Genomic DNA, 15,218 nt, shown 5'->3' on the forward strand with positions numbered 1-15,218 from the left:
GGCAGAGCGTACGAATTTGGTAAAAAAAAGTAGCGACCGGACTTGTTACTTTGTGTGTGTGTGTGTGTGTGGAGAGCTTTGTATAAAAAGGGCGGCGGTCTATAGCAGGGCTTTTCTTCAGTATTCTCTATACTTCTTTTTCCACCACATCAAAACCAAACAAAATGAAGGCTTCCTTCCTCTTTCTCTGCATCGTCTTTGCTATTCTTCCATTCGCCTCTGCTATTGTTTACAATCCAAAGATGTAAGCAAAAGACCCATGGAATATCGCGCAAGATCCCGTTTACTCACCGTTGCTGCTCTAGAACCGTCCCCAATGCTAGCACCAAGTGGCGCGCAGGCGGAACCTACACTGTCAAGTGGTAAGGCGCTGAGAGATGAAGAGAATACTATATTTGAATTACGGCGTGGATTCATTGCTGCTGCTATGCAGGGAAACGACCATTGAGGGCGAGCCTATTCCAGACGGTATCAAGTAAGTATCATAGTAGTGGTGATATCAGCAAGGACACGAATACTAATTCTTGCTTCAGTGGAGCTATCAAACTTGGATATCTTGAACCTGGTTCTATCAACGAGCATCTCTGTAAGTTTTCTCACACGACGCGCGCGGTAATGCAAGCAACGAATACTGACATATTACATAGACTGGGATTTGGCATCAGGATTCCCGCTCAACAGCGGTGCACAAACTGTAACCTTGCCGGCGGATCTTGAGACCAAGAACTCATACATCGTTGTCCTCATGGGCGATTCTGGAAACGCTTCCCAGAAATTCCGTATCATAGCGGCCCGATCCTAAACAAAAAAAGAAGAAGCGTGACAAGACTTCACTGCCACTGTAAACTACATAACCCCTCACTGTCCTTTGTAAATACGCACATACATCTTTGTTGATCTGCGCTTGTCATCATATGTTTTCGCTACTCACGTAATATATATTTTTTCTTTCTACATGTCAATATCTGTAGCATTGGAACTTAGCGGCGGACCTGTTTCTATTCGCCAAAAAGGATATCTAGATGTAATTTCAAGGGTATGTGCTGATATTACTTTAGCTCGTTGTTTTTCTTTAAGGGCATTGCCAGCTTGAATTGTAATTACACCATGGCTCGCTCACGCACCCAAATTGGGTAGGCGTTGGCGTGAAAAGTTCATTGGATCAAATATGCTAGGAAACATTTATATATGACTGTACATGATATGTAATAGCGGGGTAAATACAGGTCATCAAACTTTTAAATATACAACGACGTTCTTCCCTTCAAATCCGAGAAATGCACGCTGTATCCGGGTATCCTTTTCGCATAAATATTGTATGAAATCCTCCGTCGTCGCAACAGGTTGGCCGTTTAAAAGTCGTCTATCAGGAAATTCATTCGAGAACACGCAGCAGGGTATGACAGCAAACGATTTACCGAGTTTCAGCGCCGTATCCACTATAGGTTCCGTTGCTTGATCGGCGTGCAAGCCTATCAAGAGTGCTGAGTTGTCGATGATATCTGCATGGTCTCTGAGAAATGCATCGTCCAGATACGTTGTCATGTATACAGGTTCTCTTTCGAACGGCCATTCATCTGATACGGGTGTCGTGCTGGCAGGATCCTCGCCGCGCACCATTCTGTTTGTCAATCTACGTATCCGGCCTACCCAGTGGCGAGGTTTCCGTCGCAATTCGGGCTCGACGACCGTGCACGGTACATTGTATCCGTGGCTCAGGAACATTGAGACTTCGCCTTTGCCTCCAGCGATATCTAACAGGCCCTTTCCATTTTGCAAAACGTCATCACCGTACGTCTGTTGAATCCATTGTGCAAACACCATGGCTCGCTGCGCATGCGATTTTTTGGACGTGTGAGGATCATCCGGGTTGTGAGTCGTGATCTTTCGCGCAGCCAGTCGTTCGTCAATCCATTGCTTCCGTGCGTCGTAGTACTCTTCTTCGGATGGATGAAGAAACGGGCAGTCCGGTAGTCGCACGCATTCCCGCTGGTTGATCCAGAACTTGCAAAACAGTTCGGATTTTGACCGCGAGCTTCCATCCCACTGCCGCTGCATATCTTTGGGACCATGGCTGCCGAGAGGCGGATCGGCATGGAACATTTGCTTGTCTGTGTACGGTTTCACGACAACCAGCGGTGCATTTGACTGCCACACCTTGTATGGTTTGTCGGTATTCTCGGACGTATCTGTTGGCAGACCGATCTCGGCACGGATGAATGTTCCTAGCTTTGCTTCCTTGTAATTGTTCTTAAAGTCAACCATGGACATGCTGCCGTCGTCGCATCGAAAAAGTACTTACGAATTGTGAATTAAAAGGCAAAATGTACATAGATATCACACTCACCTTGCTCCTTTTCATTGGTATCTGTGACCAGCACATCAATGAAAAACAAGTATTTTGACAGTTTCCTTCGATGACGGATCTGGCCTTCCAAGGTGCCTGTTATCACAAGCGGCCGGGTAAATCTTGCTGACATGATGGAAAGAAGAAAGGAGCATTGCTTCTGTGGTGGCTGGAGTTTTAAACAGAGGAAAGGAGATTGAAAACTTGTTTCTACATCGCGACTGGTGGATGATGATGATGATGATGATGAACCTCTTGTCATTGTTAAATCAAGTAGTACTATGCAAAAATGTTGTTACAATATGCGGCCAAAAGGGACCAGCATCTTTCTGAGGCTGTTACATTGCCAGTTTCGAAGAAAGAAATAAAGAAAAAAGAAAGCAGGGATGTAGAGTAAAAGCTTTTCAATGCAGGGTGAATGAGTGAGGAAAAATAAACTGTCTAAGTTACGAGGAAGTAATGGCAGCGTTGCTGTTGTTGTTGTTGCCAAAGGTGTTTTGAACATGTTGTCGGATAGCAGCCAGCGGGTTCTGCTGGAAAGCCGGAAGTTTGAGCACCTTTTGGAACCGGCCCATCTCTGCCAACTCTGCTCGTCGCTTTGCTTTCTCTGACCGAAACTTGTCTGATGATTTGACAGGAGCTGCTTTAGTTGCTTCTGCTGACTCGGCTGCCTTTGCAGACTGCTCGTCCTGGATGGCTGTCAAGATATCGTTGAAATCGGAAAGGTCGGCCGCCAGTTGAGTGCGTTTCTGTTTTTGCAGCTTCTTTTTGGTCTTGTAGGAATGATCGAGTTCTGGCGTAAATAAAGGTTAAATTACGATCGTTCAGTTTTTACAGACAAAGTCGATCGATCCTTACTCTCCAGCCACGCTTCGTGTCGTTCCTTTCTTTTCTGATCTTTGCTGATCTCCGGTGCTGACGATACCTTTTTGGCAAGAACATGGTTAGATCTGTAAGTTGAATCGTGCACGCAGCAAAAAGCACAGAGATTCATACCTTGTCAGCTTGGATTTTGTTTGTTCTGGATTTTCGTGAGCATTTTGCTTTCGGCATAGTTATCAAAGAGGAGGGGCGTCGGCAAGAGAAAGGTTCAAGGCCTGAGTTTTTCATCGTCAGAAAATGCCCACTGAAGATATTGGGCTTGTACACAAAAAGTTCTTATCCTGCGATCAACGTAACCGAAGGTTGCAGGGTGATGTATAAACTATCTTGACTCATTGGACTAGCATTTTTAATTCAGAATCTGTAGGCTTCTTTGATATATCCTACTTTCTGCGTTTTGCAAAAAAAAAAAGACGTGTTAATCATTCAGAAACGACAATCATTTCACGTATCAAACCACTGAAAGCCGTTAGAGGAAGAGAACTTTTTTGGAAGACACTCATCTAGCATCTTCGAGAGACACAAAGATAACATCTGACATTTGTCATGCCAACATCACCGCAGCAGCAGGGCTGCATGAAGCCGAAATTTCTCGCAACGCATTCCCGCTCAGCAAGCAGCAGCACTTGTTTCTTTCACTGAATCAATGTCATACGGAGCACAGCAGTATCAACAGCAATATCCGGCTCCTCCTCCAGCATACGAAGAAGAAGCTCGTCAACCACTCTTTGGTGGCGACGACGGTGATGACCTCTACAAGGAATCGGTTGCTAATAGCCCGCTTGAAGTCAGAATGGGTACGATTGTTGTTTTTGCAGACATTGGAAGGATAGACCGCTGACATAAATACACCTTAGCATTTGTACGGAAGGTCTACTCAATCTTGACAGCACAAGTTCTTGGAACTGTGGTCATGTCAGCAATTTACATGTACAATGCCTCCGTGAAGCAATACGTCCAGACAAAGTAAGTCCATTTCTCTCTTTTTGCAGAAAGGATGCATTGTAAACTCAATTGTGCTAGCCCTTGGCTGTTGTACACTTCAATGTTCGGCTCTATCGGTGTCCTGCTTGCTTTGATGTGGAAGGCACGATCAACTCCATTGAATTATGGCTTGCTTGCGCTTTTTACATTGATGGAGTCCCACCTCGTGGGTACCATAGGTAAATAATTCAAGTATTTTGCGAGTTTCTTGTCGCATTAACGTTTTGCTCCCAGTGACGCTGTATGATCAAAAGATTGTAATGCAGGCGCTCATCATCACTTTCGGCGTCTTCTTTGGACTGACCATGTTTACACTCCAATCTAAATGGGATTTCAGTGGAATGGCGCCTTTGTAAGTGTATACATGTGTGTTGCGTTTTTTTTTTCGTACATGTGTTTACCTCTAACCCACCAAACCTTCGACAGCTTATTCGGCGGCATTTGTGTACTGCTTTTGGCATCCCTTGTTCAACTCTTCTTCCCGTTCTCTGAAGGGTTCCAGCTTGCACTGGCGATTGGTGGCGTGATCATCTTTTCAGGTTATATTATCTTTGATACCTACTTGATCTTCAACCGCTATTCGCCTGAAGATTACATTATGGCCTCTGCCAGTCTGTACATGGATATTATCAACCTCTTTATCCGCATCCTCCAGATCTTGAATGCTACTCAGCGTGATTAGGCAAAAGGATCTTGTAGCTCAATTGTTGGAAATCTATACGACTAGGAGATATTCCTAATTTCCCAATAAACCGAACAACACTTTATTATCTGCGTTAACTAGCTGTTTGCAGTCATTTGTATACATAGCAGACTTATCCGAAGCATTGTCTTAAAGATTGCGGTCGCTTTTTCTTGTCTGTGTTTGGATGGTTTTGTACCACAGCGCTCTCTGTTTCTGGCCGACCATGCAGTCCTTGCGAGATCAAGTCAACGATCTCCTGACAGAATACTCTTCATATATCCATCGCTACTTCCAAGTGTTAACATCGATTGCAGAAAGTGCCAATGCAGACGACAAGGAAGCAGAGGTGCTTGTGCGGCAGATTTGCGACACGGATCGCAAGCTGCAAGCAGCGCTGACAAGAAGTAAGAGAGGAAAATGTACGTGAGGGAAATGCGCAGGATGCTGAAACTACCGTCCAGTTGAAGAGCACCAAGCACGGCAAAAGCAGATCTTACGGGTTCAAGACGAGATCCAAAAGCACCAGGAAGCACTTCTTCGCATGGTGGAGCAGTTGAACGAGACGCGTGAAGATCTCGACCAGGAACTGGCGGTTGCTTCCAAGGAGCTCGAGAAAATCAAGTATGCCGAGCAATGTAAGAAAAAGATCATTCATTATTCTAAAGTGTTCGTTTTTGCGCTAACACTGTGGGCCAGCCAACGTCGAATTTGCGGATATCTTGTCGTATGCATCAAAGTTATCCAAATACACATCGGCTCCACCCAACTTTGACTTGATGAGCCGAGATATGAAGATTGGGTTTGAAAAACCGTATCCGGATGAAGAAAGGATGAGAAGAGGACTGCTGTACTGGCAGTATGCCGGATCTCGACCACCAAACCAAGAAGAACAATGTGAGTTTTTATATATACATATATTTTTGGTTTCGTTTAAATATCCCAGCTGGATTGTTGACGACGATATGTTGCATAGTTGAAAGCTCTGCAAGTGAAGCTTCGATGGACGAAAGGGGTAACAAGGCAGAGCAGCCGTCAGATCGGCCGACGAGTGGTGAAGATGCCAACCAGGGCGGCGATCCGTTCTGGATCCTTGATCTCAACCCTGACTTGGCTTCTTAGAGAACAGAGATACCCCTACTAATAAGCTGGACCAATTTTCCTTACAGCATAATAAACAAATTGTTATGCTTTATGTCTCAATTGACAAATAAAAAAAGAGTTAAAAAATGTGGAGTAATGAGATTACTTTACGTTCTAGAATGTACACGGAGGAAATTAAGGTAAGAAAAGAGAAAAAGAAAAGAAGGAAAGGAGCCACAGCTTGCTTAGAAGAGGATAGCAGCAGCACCGGCAACAGCACCGGCGGCAACGGCAACAACGCCCGAGTTCATCAAGGCGGAAGCAGAGTTCTCAGAGTTGGTTTGGGAGGCCGAGGCGCCGCTGCCAGAGCCAGAGCCAGAGCCACCAGCAGAACCGGAGGCGCCGGTAGCGGTGGGTTCGGGAAGCATGCTGCTGTTAGAGTTGGGGGCGGCGCCCATGATGGTAAAGTAGGGCGAGTAGGTAGAGCCCTTGTTGCTGTTAAGGACGAGGACATCTAATCAGAGAGAACAATTGTTAGTATTTGGGAAAATACGCTGCTGCATTCGGGGATAGAATATACTTACAGGAACCATCGCTCTGGACGGTGGAAGGAATGTTCCAGGTCCAAGAGCCGGGAGCAACGGGGATGTTGGTACCAATAACGCCAATCTTGTGCAAGTTGGCAGAGAGACCGTTGCGCAATTCAATGGAATCGATGGTCTGGACAGAGTTGTCTTGGACGGTCCTATTGTACATGTGTGTGTGAGTGAGCTGCCTCGAGAGGGTAGGGGGGAATTGGTCAAGACACTGAATTGATCCCTTACCATGCAACAGTCTGGGCCTTGCCGGCAGTCCAAACAGCCTACAATTGGTTTTTTAGAAACTGCAATCATCTCCTAGGTACCAATTGGTGATAAAACTTACACCAAGGCCAGGAGCAGTGACAGCAACACCAGCGTTGGGAGTAGCACCGCTGGCAGCAGAGGATTGAGCAAAGGCGGAAGCAGCAAAGGACAAAAGAGCAGTGGCGGTGAGAGAGAACTTCATAGTAGTAATGAGTGTGAAAGGAGCGAAAGAATTGAAGAGAAAGGAAGAGAGAGAAGGAAGGATTTTGTGTTCGAATATAAATAACGCGGGCCAGCAACTAATTTAAGCAAAAGCTTTTCTTGTGCTCCCTGTGTGACACTCAACTGAAAATTGGCACTTTGGCTCCGATGATGCTACACTCCCGTGCAGCAGCAGCAATAATCTGCCGTCCTTTGTGGGCCGCCGTTGCCATCCACGACCGGGGGTGGGTGGGGTGTGCGTGTGGGATATATTAAAGCCGGTGGTTTTGAGGATCAAAAGCTTATATTAGCCAATCAAGTCAGAAAAGTTCGTAGAGTGGATCGGTTGTCAATTGAAACTGCGTACTACCACGAGTGGTATCACCAAATCACGCTGGATGGCACCTGCACCCAGAATGCAAAAAAGAATTACGAGACGTCCATGCAAATCATCGATGCGGTTATGAGACAAATATGGAGTTTTATTGCTGTAAAAGCATACCTTATTTATGACTATGTGTAAGAGGTGCTGTGGGTATTAAAAAAATTATGATACGGTATCCCTGACAACAGCAAAAGGAAGAAAAAAAAAGCAAGCTTGATCGATCGGGTTGCCAGCTCTTCTGTCTGAATCATCACACACTACTCTTCTGAGCACCAGCAACAGCAGCCCATCAATAATTTTCAGCAGCAGGTGATGCTTCCAATCGCCGAATTTCCTGCCCACCTTCCTTTTCCCTCTCTAGTTCCACCGATTAACACCACTTGATCATGACCAAAAAGTCCAAACAGACGCTGCCTCTCCACAAAGTCATTATGGTCGGCTCTGGCGGTGTCGGCAAGTCGGCTCTGACGTTGCAGTATATGTACGGCGACTTTGTAGAAGAATACGATCCAACAAAGGCAGATTGTACGTATTCATCGCTTACATCAATAAGATGTGGCTCCACTGACTTTAACTTTAGCGTATCGCAAGAAGGTTATGCTGGATGGTCAAGAATGTCAGATAGATATCCTCGATACAGCTGGACAGGAAGAATATGCCGCGGTATGTATGCATAAGTTGTGCAGGCAAGCCAAAAATAACAGTTTTAGTTATTTAACCTGGATGGTGATGATGATCTTCTAGATCCGCGATAACTATTATCGATCCGGTGAAGGTTTTCTGTGTGTATTTTCAGTGTGTGAGCATGAATCGTTTGAGCACACGCAGGAATTTCGAGACCAAATTCTGAGGGTCCTGGACGACGACTCGGTAAGGAGAAAGGAGCAGCAAAACGTGTGATGTTTTACTGATAAATAATAACTGGGGGCTTGCTTTTAGATACCATTCATCTTGGTCGGCAACAAGGTGGATTTAGCTCACCTGCGTAAAGTATCGTCGGCGGAGGGTCAGCAACTTGCTCAGGAATGGGGATGCCCGTATCTGGAGACTTCAGCCAAGACTCGGCAAAACGTTGAAGAAGTATACACCATGCTCATGAGGAGTATCAAGGCACGCAAAGAACAGCTCCAAGCAACCGAAGGCAAATCAAAGAAGGGCAAGTGTATCATACTGTAGAAGATTCGTCCGCCCCATCCCCCCATCCTCGCAAACGCACATATATACACACTCTCTCTGTCTCTTGTTTTTTTTCTTTTCTTCTTCTTTTTCTACCACCGTCACCCTATTGCTGCATCCTCCCAGATTGTCTTTTCTTTAAATTTCTCTCGTTTTCCTTTTCTTTTTGCACGTAAGAGATTCATAATTAGATTGAATGACTTGTCTTTCTTGATTCTCGATGGTTGCATTTGGGGCAATATCAGTTGTAATTCTTTATTCCTCACGCATGCCGTCAAACTTGCAGCAAAGAAGCTTTCGGATTGCTCTGGTATATTAAGCAGAAAAAAATAGATACATCAATGTTCATATGATTCTTTTGCGTGCTAAGCGCTGAGGATAGCAGGATGTCTGTCAGTGTGGAGTTTCAAAGGGCGAAAATGCGAGCCAATATCGACAGTTTTCCGCACACGCACCAAGGAGGTTCCTGCATAAGATGAGTAACTTCCCCTCTGGTTGGTTCTTCATTCAATCACGATGCCCACACAAGATGGTTCTTGATGTGCAGGGCGACTCGCTCAAGGTAACGTGGGGCGCCTTTTCTCCTCCTGAAATCCCATTGCGCTGACGAACTGTTCCAGGCGACTGCTAAGATTGTTGTGTGGCCAAAGAAATCCCAAAACTACGACAATCAGCTGTGGATGTACGACAATGGTTATATCATAAACAAATGCTCTGGACTGGGTAAGCTTTTGCTAAAGGAACGTTGTTTATTTTCGACCGACTCTTAACATTTGCTGCGTTTTACCCCCGCAAGTACTCGACGTTGCTGGAGGTGCGTGCAAAGGATATCTATTAAAAGATGCAAGGAACTGTGTATTGATGTTCCTGTTTTTCCAGGCGAACTAACAAGTGACAAACAAATGATCCAGTACAAACGGAAAATGATCGAGGATGCGCACAACCAACGATGGTACTACCGAGAAGATGGTTTCATACATCCTCAGGTTGATCCGAACCTTGTGTTGGATATCCGAGTAAGTTTAAGAAAGACAGAGTGAGATAGCTGTGGCTTGCATTGTTAAATTAATTTATTATTTTTCGTAAAGGGCAACTGGCAGAAGGAGGGCACGGTCGTGTTGTTGTATGAACGCAAGTACACCGACAACGAGAACCAACTATGGGATTTAATACCACACGACGAGCCTGGAACGAGCCACGACGATGGATCAGAGGAATATGCATTCAGCACATCAAGCTACGCTTTGTAAGATATTCAACATAAATGCGTGATTTCTGCGTGTACGAATCTGTATATGTCAGGAGTATATCTTTCTTTTGTTCCTTTTTTTCCATGAATAGAGGGCTTGTGTATCATGCGCGATTTTAGCGTATAGATATCAAAGACAGGGGAGTGTATGGAGCAAAGCGACTCAAGCAGCCACAACAACAACGCGATCTGGCGCTTGAGGCATTTTGCGGTGACACAGACGCGCTCCTTCCTTATTCCGGATGCGCACTTTTTGCTGTTTGCTGGATCAACAAGTCCGTATCTGAAATCCAGGCATTTGGACAGTGCTGATGAAACCTTGAGCTGTGGATATGTATTGTACGCGTGCGTATGGATGCACTTGCCAAGATAAATGAAGCCTAGCCAACCAACGGCACACGCACATACTATAAAAGCAATGACGATCACCCATTTTTTGGCTTTTTATCTTACCTTTTCAATTGTCCTGTTGTGTATATATATCTTTCCAAGAACGCACAGCAGATATACCATGAAGGAGAAGGATATTGTTGACATTGATCAAGAAAGTTCTATCAAGTACAAGGACAAGACCATGTTCAACTCGGTGCAAACTGGCAAGTCGAAGGATGTCCTCGTGAACACCGATATCCCTTCTCGACCTGCAAGTTACCCATTATCTCAAGTAATACGCCCTTTAGCTCCTGCTAACGATCATTTCTTTTGTGATTGATAGGTGATTAGCAAATCAATTATGTTATATCTGGCGTATCAATCAGTAGGCGTTATTTACGGTGATATTGGTGAGATTAATCATGACAACCCGTTGTATCTGCAACAGATTGTGACGATGATCCTGTTACATAGGAACATCCCCATTGTACGTATACTCTTCCACATTTACCTCCACGCCCACACGCGAAGATATCTTGGGATCCCTGTCAATTATCATTTGGACTCTGACGCTGGTGGTCACTGTCAAGTACTGTGTCTTTGTCTTATCTGCGAGCGATAACGGTGAAGGTGGCACATTTGCGCTGTACTCGTTACTTGCTCGCTACGTAAGTTGCAATATTACATGACACAACCTGCCGAGACTAACACTCTTCTACACAGGCACGTATCAGTTGGAGTAATCCAAACAGCGTGAGCAGGCACGGATTCAGCAGACATCCGACAGGCGATATACGATCCATCAACCGCAGTTTCCGGAATTGGCTGGAAAATTCAAATCTCCTGAGGCACCTGGTCAGTCTGCTTGCTATCATTGGTGTTTGTATGGTGCTTGCGGATGGTGTTCTAACACCGGCGCAAACGGGCAAGTGCATTCTTCGTAAACATTAACGTCATATGACGATCAACAACTGACATCTTATGCATAAAACAGTTATCGGTGCTATCCAAGGTCTTAAAGTCGCCGCTCCTCAGATCACAGACGCTATGCGTACAGGCATATCTGAGGTTATCCTAATCCTTATTTTTGCCATTCAACCTATTGGAACAACCAAGATCGCCGTTACCTTTGCACCCATTGTCGTCATCTGGCTTTTGCTCAATCTCGCCTGTGGTGTTTACAACCTCGTTTACTACGATGCATCTGTCTTCCAAGCATTCTCGCCATACTGGATTTATCACTGGTTCGCTCATCACGGACGTCAAGGCTGGGAAATGATGGGCGGTACTCTGCTTGCGATCACTGGTGTCGAGGCACTATTTGCGGATCTCGGACATTTTCATGCTTCATCTGTGCGTTTATCTTGGCTTGGATTCGCCTATCCTGTAAGTAGTCGACTTAAATTCCCTCGCATATACTCCTTATCTAACATGCTCGATACAGTGCCTTTTGATTGCCTACCTTGGCCAAGCTGCATACATGGTTCAAGACACAACTGGTACCGCATGGAGCAACGCCTTCTTCGCATCCGTCCCTCCTGCAGCTTTTTGGTTCGCTTTCGTGATGGCTCTACTGGCTGCTATTGTTGCGTCTCAAGCTATGATTTCCGCATGCTTCTCGATTCTCAGCCAGGCGATAAATCTTTCCAACATCCCTCAGCTCAAAATTGTCCACACCTCGCATAAATTTCAAGGTCAAGTGTATATCCCTGTGGCCAACTGGCTTCTGATGATTGCTACTGTCGCTGTTGCCGGAGGATTCCAAAATACAGTCGCTCTCGGAAACGCCTACGGAACTTGCGTGGTCATGAGCACCTTTGTCACGACCATCTTTACGACGCTGGTATCCATCATTGTCTGGCGCTGGAATATCTTGCTTTCGCTTGCTTTCTTTTGCTTCTTTGGTCTCATCGACGGCGCTTATTTATCTTCGTCGCTTCTCAAGGTTCCCAACGGTGCGTGGTTTACAATCGCTATGGGTCTAGTCCTATCTTTACTTATGGGTATCTGGCGCTACGGAACTATCAAGCAATGGGCGTACGAAACTTTGCTTCGCAAACAGGACGTCCGCGGCGAGGAAATCGACATGTCTGGTGATTCGATGGTAATTTTGCGACCTACTACTTCCAACTTGTCTCCATGGGATGGTATCTTTATCGTATTCGATCCAGCTGGATTCGACGTCCCTACAGCATACAGACATTTACGCAGCGTGCTGCAAGTTGAACCATCGGTCGTGATCTTTTGCCACAGTCGAAGTGTCAACATCGCAACCGTCCCAACAGAAGAACGCAGCATAGTATTCCTCGATGATAGCTTTGCTTCAACAAACAACACCAACAGCTCGGCTTATCGTATTATCTTGCGTCAAGGATACAAGGATTTACCACCATCTGAGAGCGAACTCGACGAATACGTTGTAAACCGCATCGAGGAGTTGCTGCGAGCCGATGAAATGTTTGAGCGAGCCGACAAATTACAAAAAGCCAAGGAGCAACGAATCGTCTACCTTACAAATACAGTCAACGTTACCTCCAAGCCCGGGACTTTTATCATCAAGCGCGTCATCATTGAATGTTATGCCTGGCTTCTACGAAACAGCATGGAGAATCGACAAACGCTTTACGGAGTTCCTGTTGACAAGATGATCCAAATCGGCATGCTTTACGAATTGTAAAAATAAGAATACATCACCTAAAAGGACATGTTTGTTGCAATCCTGTCTTATATTATACTATGATATTCATGTATCATTCTTCTACTGTATACCATTTTTATAAATACATAGCTGTAATCGCTTTTTCGCAAATATAAAATTTCGCTTTTGATTTGGTCCTTTCATCCGTCTTTTACTCATATACGATATGTTTTTAAACCATTCTCGCAATATTCCAATACCATAGGGAATGTACACGGCTGAACTATTTTGTTCCTTAGGAACTCCAAGGGATTCCAACAAGTTGCACTCTATCCTTAAATACTTCAGGTAAATTCTTGTGTACTATGTGATATTCGTTACGTGAAAAGACTTTCCTTGGATACTCCGAGAAATTAATCTAGCATTAACTGGGCGCGCGTGTAGCCTTCATTTCCACGAGTTCGAGAATGTCGAGAAAGAACAACGAACTCTTCATTTGACCTGACTGTCACCAGCGATTCGACGTCGTAAGCGGAGGAGTTAGCAAAGCAAGGCACGAAGGGAAGTTCACCACGTAGTAGTGAGGCAATCACTTGTACCCATCCGACCGCCATTCGTAGAGTAAGTACAAACTGCTCGACGATATAGTCAGAAACATGCTAACGATCTTCAGGTATTTGAAACCGTTCCTCTGCCATGTGAGGAGCAGCTGGTTCATACTTCAGAGACGACCGATAATGAGTGGATGAACCTGGAACACGACGATGAGAACGGCAACCTCGCAGACAAAAAGCTCTCAAATGGATTTTAAAGACGGCGTGATGATTTGTGATCATGGAGTCGAGGACTTCGAGCCTTCTGATTTCGTGCCAGCAGCCGAAGAGAATGAACCATCTATCTCGTAGACTTCAGGGCAGACGGTCTTGAGGAGCATGATAACGCGAAGTTCAGTACTAAGCTTTATGCTTATGTGCTGAAGCATGGGATGCCGAGAGACGCGTTCGACGGCTTGATTAAGCTCCTGAACAAATACATCAGCAAGATTGCACCAAGCGCACCGGCACTCCTGTCACATTATTCTTCGCGCCGCCGACACATGGATGGTTATCCTGTTGCACGCCGCAAATACGATGCTTGTCCAATGGGCTGTAAACCTCACACTGACGACGATCCGTCTGATCGGTGTACCATGTGCTGCTCCACGAACGGAAACGGCAACAGTTCAGAAATAGAAAGCCAGCGATGCCAGTGACATACCTCTCATTGATCCACCAACCCGCTTTGCTGCTACACGATTCTGAAGCAAGAGAATTGTTTCAGAATCCGGTTCAAGGCACTGATGACACATAAGATCAACAAATGGGCGATATTTATGGACGGACTCGATAAAGCCACTGCAGAGCTCGAAACCGAGGGACAATCTGCAGGGCAAATTCTCCCATTTTTATACAGAATAAAACCTGGCTCGGCCTCATAGATACAGGAGCTGAAATTTTTGTCGTAAATAAAAACCTTTGTTTAGAGAACAAATATCACTTCGGCCAAATCATCGCTAGCCATGCTCAACTATGTTATCTTAAATCCGCCGCAAAGGATACGTACAGAGAGCAAGTGCATGCTCCAGACTTGCATGTACTGGATGATTGGTATGCTAAAGCCACGCTTCCGACCGTCGACAAACGCTTGCAGTGTGATGAAGGAGCGAGCAGAGACCACGCATTTCTATCGATAATATTCTCAATTGGAACCTCGTAAAGAATGACTAAAGCTGTCGTCTTTACTCTCGACATTTTACGACCGTCGTAGCATTGACTGAGCAGAAATGGACCAGACGATATACAATGGATCTCTGCAAGCAACTACACCTCTTCACAAGAAAGCAGAAATCGGAACTTTGAAGCTTAACTTACCATTTGATCGTAGAGCACGCATTGGAACTAACAGCTACGGAACTTTAAAATATATGATCGAGGCTATTTTATAGAGCAGAATTAATAAATATAGCAAAGATATAACAACAGAGGAAAATATAGTAAAGTACGCACTCTTCGGTCATGAGCAAACGAGAAGATAAAGTGAGAAATGCAGAGGCACACAAAAAATTTAGAAATTGGACTTGCATACATCGTCAGCGAAAACGCTCCGTGCTCTGGCCCTGGTGCAAAACAAGGAAAATCAAGTGCTACACAAAAACAACGAGCTTAATGATCAAAATCAAGAAGCACAACTCGAACAAAAGAGGTAACATTTCCTCTAAGCCCCTAATCTGAGACGGTTTGGCATTGTTGTTAACTGGATGGCCTCCTCCAGGTTGTTCGATGATGTCGAAATGCTCGAATTCAAACTCCGAACAGCCCGAAACTTATGAGGTTAT

General features: G+C 45.1%; 11 protein-coding genes across 11 annotated transcripts; 7 read left to right on the forward strand and 4 right to left on the reverse strand.

Annotated features, from left to right (window-relative positions):
- Positions 1-164: 164 nt before the first annotated feature.
- VTP01DRAFT_3833 (uncharacterized protein) lies at positions 165-802 on the forward strand (the record flags this gene model as incomplete). The annotated part of the gene is made up of 5 exons (XM_069382448.1): positions 165-244; positions 306-362; positions 434-475; positions 534-586; positions 648-802. The coding sequence occupies 5 exons, from the start codon at positions 165-167 to the stop codon at positions 800-802; spliced, it is 387 nt and encodes a 128-aa protein (XP_069236159.1).
- A 428-nt stretch (positions 803-1,230) lies between these two features.
- On the reverse strand, positions 1,231-2,609 carry VTP01DRAFT_3834 (uncharacterized protein; the record flags this gene model as incomplete). The annotated part of the gene is made up of 2 exons (XM_069382449.1): positions 1,231-2,297; positions 2,348-2,609. 2 exons carry the CDS (start codon positions 2,607-2,609, stop codon positions 1,231-1,233), a joined length of 1,329 nt encoding a protein of 442 aa, XP_069236160.1.
- Positions 2,610-2,793: 184 nt separating this feature from the next.
- On the reverse strand, positions 2,794-3,400 carry VTP01DRAFT_3835 (uncharacterized protein; the record flags this gene model as incomplete). The annotated part of the gene is made up of 3 exons (XM_069382450.1): positions 2,794-3,140; positions 3,206-3,272; positions 3,344-3,400. The coding sequence occupies 3 exons, from the start codon at positions 3,398-3,400 to the stop codon at positions 2,794-2,796; spliced, it is 471 nt and encodes a 156-aa protein (XP_069236161.1).
- A 475-nt stretch (positions 3,401-3,875) lies between these two features.
- Positions 3,876-4,895, forward strand: VTP01DRAFT_3836 (uncharacterized protein; the record flags this gene model as incomplete). Its single annotated transcript, XM_069382451.1, has 5 exons — positions 3,876-4,026; positions 4,087-4,195; positions 4,253-4,392; positions 4,448-4,565; positions 4,640-4,895. The coding sequence occupies 5 exons, from the start codon at positions 3,876-3,878 to the stop codon at positions 4,893-4,895; spliced, it is 774 nt and encodes a 257-aa protein (XP_069236162.1).
- A 226-nt stretch (positions 4,896-5,121) lies between these two features.
- Positions 5,122-6,017, forward strand: VTP01DRAFT_3837 (uncharacterized protein; the record flags this gene model as incomplete). Its single annotated transcript, XM_069382452.1, has 4 exons — positions 5,122-5,302; positions 5,360-5,533; positions 5,595-5,792; positions 5,872-6,017. 4 exons carry the CDS (start codon positions 5,122-5,124, stop codon positions 6,015-6,017), a joined length of 699 nt encoding a protein of 232 aa, XP_069236163.1.
- Positions 6,018-6,223: 206 nt separating this feature from the next.
- On the reverse strand, positions 6,224-7,025 carry VTP01DRAFT_3838 (uncharacterized protein; the record flags this gene model as incomplete). Its single annotated transcript, XM_069382453.1, has 4 exons — positions 6,224-6,492; positions 6,563-6,723; positions 6,803-6,840; positions 6,903-7,025. The coding sequence occupies 4 exons, from the start codon at positions 7,023-7,025 to the stop codon at positions 6,224-6,226; spliced, it is 591 nt and encodes a 196-aa protein (XP_069236164.1).
- A 770-nt stretch (positions 7,026-7,795) lies between these two features.
- VTP01DRAFT_3839 (uncharacterized protein) lies at positions 7,796-8,585 on the forward strand (the record flags this gene model as incomplete). The annotated part of the gene is made up of 4 exons (XM_069382454.1): positions 7,796-7,934; positions 7,990-8,072; positions 8,154-8,279; positions 8,349-8,585. 4 exons carry the CDS (start codon positions 7,796-7,798, stop codon positions 8,583-8,585), a joined length of 585 nt encoding a protein of 194 aa, XP_069236165.1.
- A 475-nt stretch (positions 8,586-9,060) lies between these two features.
- On the forward strand, positions 9,061-9,835 carry VTP01DRAFT_3840 (uncharacterized protein; the record flags this gene model as incomplete). Its single annotated transcript, XM_069382456.1, has 5 exons — positions 9,061-9,147; positions 9,206-9,308; positions 9,382-9,399; positions 9,465-9,601; positions 9,674-9,835. 5 exons carry the CDS (start codon positions 9,061-9,063, stop codon positions 9,833-9,835), a joined length of 507 nt encoding a protein of 168 aa, XP_069236166.1.
- Positions 9,836-10,345: 510 nt separating this feature from the next.
- VTP01DRAFT_3841 (uncharacterized protein) lies at positions 10,346-12,883 on the forward strand (the record flags this gene model as incomplete). The annotated part of the gene is made up of 6 exons (XM_069382457.1): positions 10,346-10,477; positions 10,550-10,616; positions 10,681-10,874; positions 10,930-11,131; positions 11,201-11,592; positions 11,651-12,883. 6 exons carry the CDS (start codon positions 10,346-10,348, stop codon positions 12,881-12,883), a joined length of 2,220 nt encoding a protein of 739 aa, XP_069236167.1.
- A 229-nt stretch (positions 12,884-13,112) lies between these two features.
- On the forward strand, positions 13,113-13,655 carry VTP01DRAFT_3842 (uncharacterized protein; the record flags this gene model as incomplete). Its single annotated transcript, XM_069382458.1, has 3 exons — positions 13,113-13,192; positions 13,423-13,465; positions 13,518-13,655. The coding sequence occupies 3 exons, from the start codon at positions 13,113-13,115 to the stop codon at positions 13,653-13,655; spliced, it is 261 nt and encodes an 86-aa protein (XP_069236168.1).
- Positions 13,656-13,676: 21 nt separating this feature from the next.
- Positions 13,677-14,776, reverse strand: VTP01DRAFT_3843 (uncharacterized protein; the record flags this gene model as incomplete). The annotated part of the gene is made up of 4 exons (XM_069382459.1): positions 13,677-13,865; positions 14,121-14,265; positions 14,447-14,693; positions 14,755-14,776. The coding sequence occupies 4 exons, from the start codon at positions 14,774-14,776 to the stop codon at positions 13,677-13,679; spliced, it is 603 nt and encodes a 200-aa protein (XP_069236169.1).
- Positions 14,777-15,218: the final 442 nt, after the last annotated feature.

This window comes from Rhizomucor pusillus (genome assembly GCF_041956525.1).
Source record: "Rhizomucor pusillus strain CBS 183.67 unplaced genomic scaffold VTP01scaffold_18, whole genome shotgun sequence".
Taxonomy (NCBI): domain Eukaryota; kingdom Fungi; phylum Mucoromycota; class Mucoromycetes; order Mucorales; family Lichtheimiaceae; genus Rhizomucor; species Rhizomucor pusillus.